The sequence below is a fragment of the Pseudophryne corroboree genome, chromosome 2 (genome assembly GCF_028390025.1).
Source record: "Pseudophryne corroboree isolate aPseCor3 chromosome 2, aPseCor3.hap2, whole genome shotgun sequence".
Lineage (NCBI taxonomy): Eukaryota > Metazoa > Chordata > Amphibia > Anura > Myobatrachidae > Pseudophryne > Pseudophryne corroboree.
Window position 1 is genome coordinate 396536522 of NC_086445.1, and position 12931 is coordinate 396549452.

The window sequence follows — 12931 nt, forward strand, 5'->3', positions numbered from 1 at the left end:
CCAATTTGTTTCCCACTATTTAAACAACCAGGACCGTCTCAAAGAGCCCGAGGCTGGTTATACTTAGGAGGGGGGACCTCATGCATTTTTTTTTTTTCATTTTTTTTAACCCATTCAGACCCTTCTCCATTAAGTTAATGGAAGCCCTGGACAACATTCAGACCCTTCTCCATTAAGTTAATGGAAGCCCTGGACAACAAAATTGCATTCATGTCCTCCTCCCACTCCCTTCCCAGTCCCAAACACTATTTTTTTTTTTCTATAAAAATGTACAATATATCACAAGTATGATGAGCGGGCATTGGAGGCATCGGACTGAGATGCAAATTAGTGGCGGAGGGCTGGGTCAGTTGATGGTGGGCGAGTTTGTAAGCCATTGGCGGTGGCAGAGGGCATCGGCTCAGAGGCAGTAGCGGGCATTGGCTCGGCGGCGGTAGGGGTCATCGGCAGTATTTGGCGGACATTATGGCTGCCGTGCCTCACCAGCCCCTGACCTCACCACACGCCACTGTTTGCAGGGAACACCGCGTCACAATGTTGATCCCAGGTTGCAACGTTGGTTGCAGCACTTGGATCGAAAGTGCAGCAAAGAGGTGTTTAACTGGGTCGGGTTTGATTTGCCAGGGTTTGGGATGCCAGTGGTTTTTGTTTGATTCCAACTTTTGTTGTATGTTTTATATTGCAACTGAAGAACAGATTTGGAACTTGCGCGACCTGCTTTCTAGGTATGTATGACAATTTACACTAAATACAAACTTCATTTTAGAAAGAAAATAACAATTTAAAGAAAATATTTTGAACTGAAATGCACACCTGTTCTTCTTCTAGCTTTTGCTCAGCTACATTCAGAGCCTGTTGCTTCTCATTCTCTAGCTGCTCTGCTAACTTGTCTATTTCTGTGAGTTCTTCACAGAGTTGCTCATTTTTCCGAGTCAGGGTGTCCACATGATTGCTTACAGCCTCCTTGTTCTCTGTCAGGAATAAAATCTGGTGTTCTAGCCCCCGATTTGTATTCTGAAGTTCATCTATCTACAGGAGGGAAAATTCATATCAATTACATAGTATAATATTTGGAAAACTGTTTTACAGAACGAATACAGAAATATAATTTATTTTAAACCATAAGGCTTCAGGCACACTGCAATCTCAAATGCATTTTATAATACATGTTAAAAGGTAAATAAAACTATGGTTAAACTACTTTTCAGTTCTATATGCATTTGATATATGTATATAAGCTTCTGAAAAAAAAACACAAAAAACCCTGCAGCACTATGGGGGATATGTATCAAAGCTTGGCAAGAGTTAAAGTGGAGAGAGATAAAGTATCAGCCAGTCAGCATTTAACTGCCATGTTACAGGCTGCATTTTAAAATGACAGGTGAGAGCTAATTGCTTGGTACTTTATATCTCTCCACATTATCACTGTCCAAGACTTGATAATTACCTATGTAATTTACTTGCAGGAAAATGCTATGCATAGTCTCATATAGTATAAGATTTTTTTTTACTAACTGAAGTCACTGCCAAGCTTACTATCTCCATGGTAACGCAAGCCTCAAGCACAAGGGGTGTGATCTGTGCAGCACTGTCTGTTATGAATGGCATACCTGAGACCTCGGAGTACAGTTTTCAGCACATTGCTTCCACAAGACCATGCACAGTGTTACTACATACTGTATGTCCGTACACACTTCTTTCCCTATTATGTAGAGAAACTAGCAATGTGTGTGCAGTGCAGGAGTCAAAGAGGAGAAAGGGTTATAACAGTTAAGAAACAGATGAGCCTTATTAAGTTAAAATCAAGGGAATAGTCAATACCTTAATCTGCAACTCTGCGATTCTCTTGTTCTTGCCTGCCATGGCTCAATAATGAGCAGCAGCCAGCACCAGCTCCTGCCTGTGTATGTCTGAAAAGCAGAGTCTGCCTTCTTTTCTCTTTCCACCTTCTATTCACAGTGACCCTACTCCCGCACTTTTCCTTCCCTTCCCTCCTCAATGCCTCTCTGTTGTCAGAGTAATTGGCTACAGTAAACACATCTAACACATGCTCCACCCACAGCCTTACTCCTATATGCTTTATCTTACCTTGAGGGATGGGGGGGGGGGGGGAGATGTGTCAAAGCTTGGAGAAAGTTTAAGTACTAACTAATCAGCTACTGTCGTTTTTAAGACACAGCCTGAAATACAAAATCATAGGTAGGAGCTGACTAATTGGTACTTTATCTCTCTCCAAGCTTTGATAAATCTCCCCCATTGTTACCAGTCGCTCTATTAACAGCAGTCACATACGTTCCAATATTTAATAGCAATTTACAGCAACACTTGATAAACAGTTAATATACATCTACCTCTTATTATACATCTGAGTCTATGGTGATTGCACATGAAAATAAAGTACAACTACCAGTATGTCCGTATCTACTCTAGGGCCTACTTCAGACCTGATGGCTGTGCTACAAATTACACTGTCCTGCGATCAGATAGTCGCCGCCCAAGGGGAGTGAAAATTCACCCATGCAAGTGTGCGGTTGCATGTGTACGCTGTGCAAATATTCCCCTCAGTTTTTTTTTTTTTTTTAAATAATCTGTTTATTGAACAGCCAAAATTGTACATGAGAAAACAATCAGACATCTGGAGAATACATAGAAGCACGACATCAAGGAACAAATCTATAATATAATACCAGGAGTCAACAAGGCAAGCATTATGGCTGAACATTTTTTTTTGGTAATTATTTCAAAGAGAGAAAAAGATAGGCTAGAAAAGAAAAAAGGTGAAAACAGACAGAAAGAAAGGAATGAAAAAGGAAGAGGGAGATAGGTGAGGAGGGAAGAGTAGAGAGTAGGGAGCTGGAGTATCAATCAATACGAGGGATTCAGGTAGTATATTGGTACATCTGAAATATGGTAAAAGCAGTCAGGCAATAACACTGTGGACCGACATAACGGTAACCGCAACCATTAGGGGGAAGAAGACGGCTGCCCACGTCTGGGGACAGGCTCAAAAAGTTTTTGCAGCTGTTCTCGGGTGTGTGGAGACATATTACCTAAAACTAAACCCCATTTTTTATAGAAAAGAGTAATACCATTAGTAGTATGTAAAGCCGCCATGCGGTGTTCATGATAGATGACCTCTAGCAATGCAGTCTCCCACTCCTGAATCGTCGGAGCTGTCGGGTATATCCAGTGGGAAAGTATCACCTGCTTTGCCACAGTCACCATGACCGTCAAGGCCGGTATTATAGCTGAGATGCCTGAAATCCCCAACCAGCATGAAAAATCAGTAAATAACAGTGCTTGAATATTCAATGGTAAGGCCAAAGCAAACAGTCTGTTTAAATAAGTAGAAAGTGTGCGCCAACATTTTTTAACCTTACAGCAGGACCAAAAATTATGAGTTATAGTGGCATTCAACATAGAACATTTAACACACAGCCCTAATTCAGATGTGTTAAAATGTTTCCTCTGAGCCGGGGAGACATACATTCTGTTAACAGTCCTAATATGAATCTCTTGTAGCCTAGCCGGTTTCAGGTGTGTTAGAGTCCGTTTCGTATTACCTAAAATATGTGTGATGTCTGGGAGGTCAGGCACTTCCTTCTTCCAGGCTAATGAGAGCGAGTCCCATGAGGGGGTGTTAGCTTCTACCAATGCAGTGTAGAGATATTTAATTCTAAATGGGCTAGAACGGCAGAGAGCCAGGACATTCAGTATTAGGTGGGGTGAGCGAGACGGTTTCATAGGATCTTTAAGAGCAGTAATATAATGCCTAAGTTGAAGATACATGAAGAACTGCCACTGTGACAGAGAATATTTATCTTGTAATTGAGAGAAAGAAAGAATTTGGCCACCTGGGTCAAAAACATCCCTAATTGCAATAATGCCCTGCAGTTTCCATGTGTAGAACATTTTATTTTGAAGTGATGGTATGAAATTAGGGTTACCCCAAATAGGGATGTAAGGAGTAATATAGGGGTCAGAGTTAAGGTTCTTATGGATCGACACCCAGGCTCTATAGGTGTCATTAAATAGAATGTTAGTTCTGATGTCCTTTGGGACATCTTTCAGGGGGGTGTGTAGAAGCACAGCCGGAGAATACGGAGAAAAAAGGGCCTCCTCCAGGGAAAGATTAACATAAGATGTTTGGTTGAGAAGCCAATCCGAAGCATATCGGAAGAGGGCCACCCTTGCAAACAATTGGACATTAGGAACACTAAGTCCTCCTAGTGGTTTGTGAAGATACGTGCGGGATTTGGGCATGCGCGGTTTTCCATTTTTTCAAATAAACTTGGAAAATATTCTGGAACAAACCAAAGCGTCTGATCTAGAAATTATTACAGGCAACATTTGAAGCAAGTATGATAGCTTTGGGAAGGTCACTGACTTCACCACTATGGTTCTACCAAGGATGGAAAGGGGGAGATCAGTCCAGTTCTCCAACTGAAGTCTAATCTTCTGAATGATTGGTGTATAGTTGCATGAATAGAGTTGAGAGGTGTGAGGGGGGATATTTCTTCCTAAATACTTTAGCGTAGTTGTGCTAAGTTTAAGCCGAGGCGTGAGGTTTGTAAGATCTACAGGAGGTAAGTGAGGGCCTATAGGGAGCAAATCAGACTTACTGACATTAACTCTATACCCTGCAAATGATCCAAAATCATTTATGGTATTAAAAATGGCCGGGATAGAAATTAGGGGATCACGCACAAACAGGAGCATGTCATCTGCGAACAGACTTAACTTGATTTATACATCACCTACCGCAACCCCAGTAAAAGTGTGAAGGTGTCTAAGGGCAATAGCCAGGGGTTCCAGGGCCAACGCAAACAGGAGGGATGAAAGAGGGCAACCCTGCCTAGTACCTCTTTGAGTGAAGAATGGGGCAGAAAGGAATTTGTTAGTGAAGATTTGGGTGAGGGGTTCGTGGTAGAGAGCTTGCAGCGTGGAGACAAACTCAGGCCGGAAACCAAACCTCCGGAGGGTCTCAAACAGGTGGTCCCACGTAACCAAATCAAAGGCCTTTTCGGCATCCAAAGACAGTAGGCAGGACCACCAGTCCGAGAGGACTCCAAAGCCCGCATAACCGCGAGAATCTTTCTGATATTAGTCACCGAGTGCCTTCCCCATATAAACCAGTTTGGTCCTCATGAATTAGACCTGGAAGCATTCTTTTCAACCTTTCCGACAAAAGTTTAGTGAGGATTTTGTAGTCAACATTCAATAGCGCTATGGGTCTATACGAGGAAGGCAACAGCGGATCTTGTCCCGGCTTGGGGAGTACTCTAATCGATGCCGAGTAAAAATATAGTGGGGCTTTGTGAAGGGAACAGATGGAATTGTATAACGATGCCAGGGGAGCACTAATTTTTTTGTCAAGAATTTTATAGAACTCCGCCGACAACCCATCAGGACCTGGAGTTTTAAGGTGTTTGAGAGAGTGAATAGTATCTAGGACTTCTTGTGTAGTAATGGGGGCTGTGAGCAATACTGAATGTTCGAGACTAAGGCTTGGCAGTGATATGCCCTTCCAAAAATCATGCTTTTTAACAGTGTCAATCGGGTCTTGAGAGTATAGATTTTTGTAAAATTTATGAAGGATATCAGAGATCTTACTTCCTTGGAAATGACACTCCCTCTCACCATCCCTCAGGGCTGCTATGTGATGCGGGCCAGATTCTGCCCTCAAAAGACTGGACAGTAATTTCCCGGATTTATTGCCAAAACGGAATGTTATGTTTGCCCGCACTTAAAAATGTATTTGATAGCTGTGTCAATACTTGGTCAAAGTGTTGCTTAGCATTGGTGTATGTGGTCTTCTTGTCTAACGTGGGGGAGAGGCCTTGAAATCCTGGAAGGAGGAGGTGAGAGCAAGTTGAGCTGCATGGTAAGTGGAGTTCAATTCTTTTTTTGAATTTAGCTACAAACGCAATAATTTCTCCCCTCAGCACCGCCTTGGCTGTCTGCCAAAACAAGGCTGGGTTCGATTCATGTGCGGAATTGTTGAGACGATAAGAGTCCCAAGCAGCATGCAACCTATCTTGAAAGTGTTGGGATCCAGCCAAGCGGGTAGGGAACCTCCACTGGGAGGAAGAACCTAATACATATCTAGTTTGGAGAGTGATGGAAATGGGTGCATGATCCAAGATCAGTATGTGTTCTATGCTAGTATCCGTAATCTTGTCGGATAAAACTTCAGAGACAAAAAAGTAATCTAAACGAGAAAAAGAGTTGAAAGTGGCTGAGTAATATGTGTACTCGAGTTCTACAGGATTATGGAGTCTCCAAATATCAATAAGACCAAGCTGGGTGGATAAATATTTCAAGTTGGTCTTTGGAAGGCTATACTTGCGTGGAGAAGCTGCCTTCCTATCTAATACCACAGATGAGACCAGGTTCAGGTCACCGCTTTAAATGATAGGGGTATCAGTATAGGACCGGAGTAGATTAGTAACTTTTATGTAAAAAGATTTGTCATAAATAGTAGGGGCATACACGTTGCATAGAATATACCTAGAACCCTCCAGAGTGATATCTAATATAATATATCTACCCTCTGAGTCAATGGTCTGGCTATTTATCTCAAAGGAAACCCCCCTACGGATGAGAATGGCCACCCCTCGCGCCTTGGAAGAGTAAGAAGATGAAGCAACCAGCTTCTGGCGAAGCATGGAAAGTTTCAAATGCTCATCAGGTGTCAAATGCGTCTCCTGTAACAGAATAACGTCAGCTTTTACCTTGTTCATATAAGTAAGTATCCGTCTATGTTTGACAGGAGAATGTATGCCTCGCACGTTCCAGGAATAGAGTTTAAGTGAAGCAGCCATAGTCAATAAGGAAGGGCGATAAGAGCGGTGTACCAACTACAGGTCTGAATTTCCACTTTAAGTCAGTAGCAAAAGACATTTGCAAAAGTATACTCACATGCACCAATGGCATCGGGCCAGCATTCCAGCCCCCTAGGGAAAAGGGGGAAAAGAGAATAGAGGAAAAAAGGAAGAGATAGCAGGCAAAGCAAGAAACATAGTAAAACAGAAAGTAAACAAAGTGGCCGTGAAACACTAAGTCCACAACCATATTACACTAAACAGCAGCAACCGCGAACACTCTCTTGTAGATTAAACAAAGACAAGAAAACAAATAGTACCAACGCTGCCAGTCTTGCAATGTGTTGAGAGGCCGGACATTCAAAAAAAATAGTACCAGAAGGAGGCAAGTTTCCAAGAAGTCCAGACCGTAACAACACATGAAAACATAGCATCAAGGCTTCAAATTGAATTAACAGGAATCAGATAAACAGTAAACATTAGCGTCAGGAGCATAATGATCAAAAATCAACATATACTATCAGAAGATATAATATTAACTATTAAGATGAGGGATAAAGGCATCGAAACCGTCCGTGGTTTCATTCATTCTGGACCATTGCAGTAGATTCTGGGGGTTCCGCCACATGTAGCAAGAACGCTTTGGCATCATCCACATTTGTAAAGTCTTTAGGACCTTGGGGCAAGAAAATGCGTAGACGGGCAGGGTACAGCAGCGCAAACTTAGTTCCCAACTGCACCAATTGAGAGCAAACAGCCGACATGTCCCTCCGAGCTCTGGACACTCCGCTGAATAATCTTGAAAAATAAATATTCTCTGATTTTCCCATTTCAGTGGTCCTTTAGATCTAGCTGTGGACCAGATCAGCTCCTTGTGCCTGAAATTTAAGCAACGGAATATAACTGGGCGAGGACGGGCCTGATTAGAGTCCCTCGGAGGACCCAAGCGATGACCCCGTTCGATTTCAAGGGACGATAATTCTTCAGGAATCCCAAGCAGGTCAGGTAAGTCGGAAAGCAAAAACCTGAGCAATTCAGGACCCTTAACGGATTCTTTAAGGCCAACTATTCTCAGATTGTTCCGTCTCAAACGATTCTACAAGTCGTCTAATTTGGACAGCATATGTTGCCGGGAGGAGGACATTTGTGACACCTGCTGTTTCAGATCGGCAATCTCTTGGAAGTTGGCTCCTATGCGGTTCTCGTTGACGGAGATTCTACGTGACATGGAATTCAACTCTGATTTAATGTCGAAGACCGCCGACATAAGCTTGCCAGCTTGTATTTGAAGTAGAGGTTCCACTGTTTCCTTTATAGCTTTCTCCTTCATATGCTGAAATTGTAAAAGCTATAAAGGAAACAGTGGAACCTCTACTTCAAATACAAGCTGGCAAGCTTATGTCGGCGGTCTTCGACATTAAATCAGAGTTGAATTCCATGTCACGTAGAATCTCCGTCAACGAGAACCGCATAGGAGCCAACTTCCAAGAGATTGCCGATCTGAAACAGCAGGTGTCACAAATGTCCTCCTCCCGGCAACATATGCTGTCCAAATTAGACGACTTGTAGAATCGTTTGAGACGGAACAATCTGAGAATAGTTGGCCTTAAAGAATCCGTTAAGGGTCCTGAATTGCTCAGGTTTTTGCTTTCCGACTTACCTGACCTGCTTGGGATGAGAGATAATCACGGTTACTGCTGCATGCAAATCTTTACTCCATATATATTACATTGAAGTGAGAGAGCAAATATGTACTGAAGGCACCACTGTGTGCTCGGTGGCTTGAAAGAACATTTACTTCCACAGAAGTGAACAAGATTGACTTGTATAGAAAAAACATGAAAATCCCCTTCACCTGGGGGACCCGGCCAGCAGCGTCCCTCCAGGGGTGAGGAAACAAATACTTAATTTCTGCGGATAGAACAGCAGCACATACAGGGTGAGGTGGGGGGTGATAAGCTGGTAATAACCACAGTGACTGGCTGTCACCAGTTAGAGTCGCATATGAACATTGGGAACAGCACAGGTGCAGGGGAGATTGTGAGGCAGCCTGCACACCATGATGAGGGCAGGCAAAGCTGCTATGTGTAGTTAAGGTTGTACTATATGGAGGCACACACCAGGTAGGGAGTTATACTGAAATCAAAGGGGGGGGAGAGAGGACAGAGATGAGGATCCCCCCCGGAGACGCACCGAGTCCCCCGCCTCCGGCTATGTTATCTGTGCGGCAGTACAGGGAGGGAAGATGGCCGCCGCCACAGGTTACTCACTGCCGGAGAAGATAGTGCGATGTCTTCTGCTCCTAGCCGCCAAGCGAGTTGTCAGACCGTGCGGAGGATCGAAGCAGCAGGCTTCAGTGAATTGTCCGGCGGGGGGGGGGAGCGATTCCCGGCACCCGCGCGCAGCTCTGTCCTCGGTCCCGGAGGCACGTCAAAATCGAGGCCCCGGCTTCACATGCGGGGGAGGGCCGCAATCCGCAAAGACAGCTGGAGCTGTCTTCCGACTCCGCAAACACACTCCCCCTAGAACAGGAACAGTAAGAGAAAGGCTGAGGGGCAATACAGGGGAATTCGCGGCACGGAAAGGGGGTGTATAGGGCTTTCTGCAAGCTTGCAGGCTGGAGCCCATGTAAAGTGCAGCTTCTACTCCTGCCAGCCAGGCCACGCCCCGAATATTACCCTCAGTTAGTGGACAGCTGCAAAACCATTCACATCACACTCACCATCTAATGTTTTTCCCATTCTGTGCAGTGTGTGCAGTCTGTGCGTAGCTCAGTACTTACTCCTCCAGTGCGAAGAAATCAGGCTGATCGGAGCCGAAGCTGACGTCACACACCCTCTCTGAAAACGCTTAGGCACGCCAGCGTTTTTCCTGACACTCCCAGAAAACGTGAATATATAGTGGCAGATGCTCAATTAGCTTAGTGATATCATTCAGATATCACTAAGCTAATTGAGCATCTGCCACTATATATGTCTGTTGTGAGAGGCAGAGAGGTTCCTGCATTAGGAGGAGGTGCAGGCCCTGACATGCCATATGGAGCATTATGGGGTTGCTCCAAGGTAGGTAGCTCTTAGCTTAGATATATTTAAGGAAGGAGACATTATCATGTGGCTCCTTGCTGGTTAATCATAGACCCAGATTGGGGTAATGGAGGTGTGGGGTGTGATGCCTCTGGACTGGCTGAGCTGGATGGCTTTAGTGTGGCATACCTTTACATTCTATTAACACTTATCACATACTAATTTCTTTAACACTATTTCTCCATTTTAATGACATCTCATTTTTGTATCAGCTTTGTAGCTTCGGCTTCCTAACACTAATTTATCAACACTATAGTTTTTTCATTGGTATGCTACCCTGGGCTTTCTGGCTTATGTTGTTGCTTTGGGATGCCACACCCTGCATCTAGATATAGCGCTAGGGACCCCAAATATACAGAGATGCCTTGATGCAGCTTGGGGCTTATTCATACATTTGCGCAAATATATGTAACCGAGATCTCTGAATTCTAATATTGTGTGGGATTTAAATCTGGTTACTGTTATAATTCAGGGTGCTGGGGGAAACAAAATGCCTTTTTTTCTTACTCCCAGAAAATGGTCAGTTACCACCCACAAATACCCTCTTCCTGTCAATCACCTTACGAACGCCCGTGCAATCGACATTTTCGCACTATCCTGTTGCTGTTTGGCGACGCGCATGTGCATTGTGGTGCATACGCATGCGCAGTAGTTCAATAATCGTCCGCTGTGCGAAAATGCACAGCGGCGATCAGATCTGAATTGGGCCCCTAGTACTTGCATTTCCTTAAGCTTTTTGTCCCGGTAAATTTTACTATTTTACAGAATATAAACAATATATACAGAACAGTTTATCTTATTCTATATACTGGATACAGTTCTATCTATATTAGGTATTTTCATGGTTTTTTAGCTAATATTTAATGATGAAGAGTATCTAAAATGCAATTATAGTTATAGGCTAACTAAGTTCAATAAAAAGGTAACTGTAGTGCACAAAGCACTTTGTGTATATTAATCTCATTAATATGCTTAAATTAACCTTCTATATTTACTAAAGGTCGACTTTGGTCGATTTCAGATCGATATTAATAGATTTTGGGCTTCCAGGATTAAAACGCACATTTACTAACATTTAAAGATCTTAAAAAAATCATCTGCTAGTAAATGTGTTTCAACTCTAGAATCCCAGCATCGATTAAGATCAATTTGAAATTGACAAACATCGAACAAAATCGACCTTTAGTCATACTTGCCTACTCTCCCGGAAATAGTGGGAGGCTCCCGTTTTTTGGGGTAGCCCCCCGCACCCCTGGAAGAGTAGGCAGGTCTCCCGCATCCTGCTCGCATCCTAGTGATGCGGGCAGGATGGAGAGGTAATCTCCCGTATTCACGGGTCCGTGGGGTGGGGAAAGGATTAAAATTATGCAAATTGCGTCATTTTAGCCCCACCCCCTTCCCGTGGACCCGCAAATCGCGTCTTTTCCAATGTGAGGGCGGGGCTCGATGATGTCACAGCCACACCCCCACACACACACCCCCCCCACCCTCCCTTCCCCAAGTCTCCTGCAGCGTCTCCTCTCCGGGCTTGTCCCGGAGAGAAGAAATCTAAATTAGACAAGTATGCCTTTAGTAGATAATGATATACCCCAACTCTTTTCTACTCCACCTCAGTGACTCTGACACTTTGCTCATCCATACAACAGGTACTGGATCATTAATATTGCCCCTTCTGTTACTCACCACGATGCTATAGTCACATTACCATGCAGCAAACTCTTTTTGACAGTTCACAAATAGAAGTTAATAATAAGATTTCGAAAGAGATACCACTCAAAGGGGTCTAAAAAGTGTGGAGACCATCAGTATTGAAGTAAAATTTATAATTTGCAAACTATCAAATTATACAGAGCAGCTTTCTGAGGTTGAAAAAAGACAATTTGTCCACCGAATTTAACCTGTTTGTGTTCTCCTACACTGTATTATTTTCAGGACTAATTTTAACTGATGATAAAGTCGGCCGTAGTGTTGTGTTTTTTCCCTTCATTTTATTTTAACTATAGTGCCTGATCTATGCACCATAACCCTGTATATCAGGGGTGGCCAACTAGTCAGAGTCAAAGAGCCCAGAATTGTATCCAAGAAAGCTGAAGAGCCGGTATCATGCGTGCGCTGTAGGCATGCGTGCAAAAGTGGGTGTGGCCTAGTAAAAATGGGTCCCTTGTGCCAGCAGCTCCGACAGCTGGCACAAGGTCACGCCCCATCCCCAGCTCTCAGAAAACTCCTCTCTCCTCTCCTTCCCCCCAGTTCTCAGACAGCTTCTCTCTCCACCCCCATCCCCAGCTCTCAGACAGCACCTCTCTCCTCTCCCCCCCAGCTCTCAGACAGCACCTCTCTCCTCTCCCCCCCCAGCTCTCAGACAGCACATATCTCTTCCCCCCCATCCCCAGCTCTCACACAGCACCTCTCTCCTCTCCCCCCCCCCCACCCCCCTCCCAGCTCTCAGACAGCACCTCTCTCCAGAGACGGCCCTAACCAATATGATGCCCTAGGCAAGATTTTGGCTGGTGCCCCCTAGCACCGCCGCTAGTTCTGCAGGAAATGCCTGGCATGAGTCAGCTGGCAGCTCTGCTAACGTCGGGTGCCTTTTGTTTATGAAAAATCATCTTATTTCCATTGCTATGTCACTAGGATGCACAAGCAGCTTCTGCTGATTAAAATGATATGCAGCATGCCTATATTCTGTGTGTGACTGTGGCTGTATCTGCATACAAAATGCTACATTACAGTGATTTCCAGGAATAAACGCAACGTAGCATTTCGTATGCAGATAGTCGCAGTCACACACAGAATATAGGCATGTCGCATATCATTTTAATCAGCAGAAGCTGCTTGTGCCCCTAGGCATACCAAATGCCCTAGGCATTTGCCTAGTTTACCTATGCCTAAGGCCGGCTCTACCTCTCTCTCCTCCCCACATCCCCAGCTCTCAGATAGCACCTCTCCCCCCATCCCCAGCTCTCAGACAGCACCTCTCTCCCCCCCCCCCCAGCTCTCAGACAGCACATCTCTCTTCCCCCCCAT

The 12931-nt window shown here is 44.3% G+C and overlaps 1 protein-coding gene across 3 annotated transcripts in view; it reads right to left on the reverse strand.

Annotated features, from left to right (window-relative positions):
* The window catches only part of TSGA10 (testis specific 10), a 184649-nt gene that overhangs the window by 157594 nt on the left and 14124 nt on the right, over positions 1-12931 (reverse strand). For 2 of the 3 annotated variants that reach the window (XM_063953349.1, XM_063953351.1), the window contains exons 2-3: positions 6922-6956; positions 814-1029 (exon numbers count right to left, since the gene is read on the reverse strand). In XM_063953349.1, the coding sequence (XP_063809419.1) occupies positions 814-1029; positions 6922-6956 (251 nt within the window). Of the gene's footprint in view, positions 1-813; positions 1030-1821; positions 1986-6921; positions 6957-12931 lie in introns of those variants that run through there. The other variant, XM_063953350.1, reaches the window with a different exon arrangement.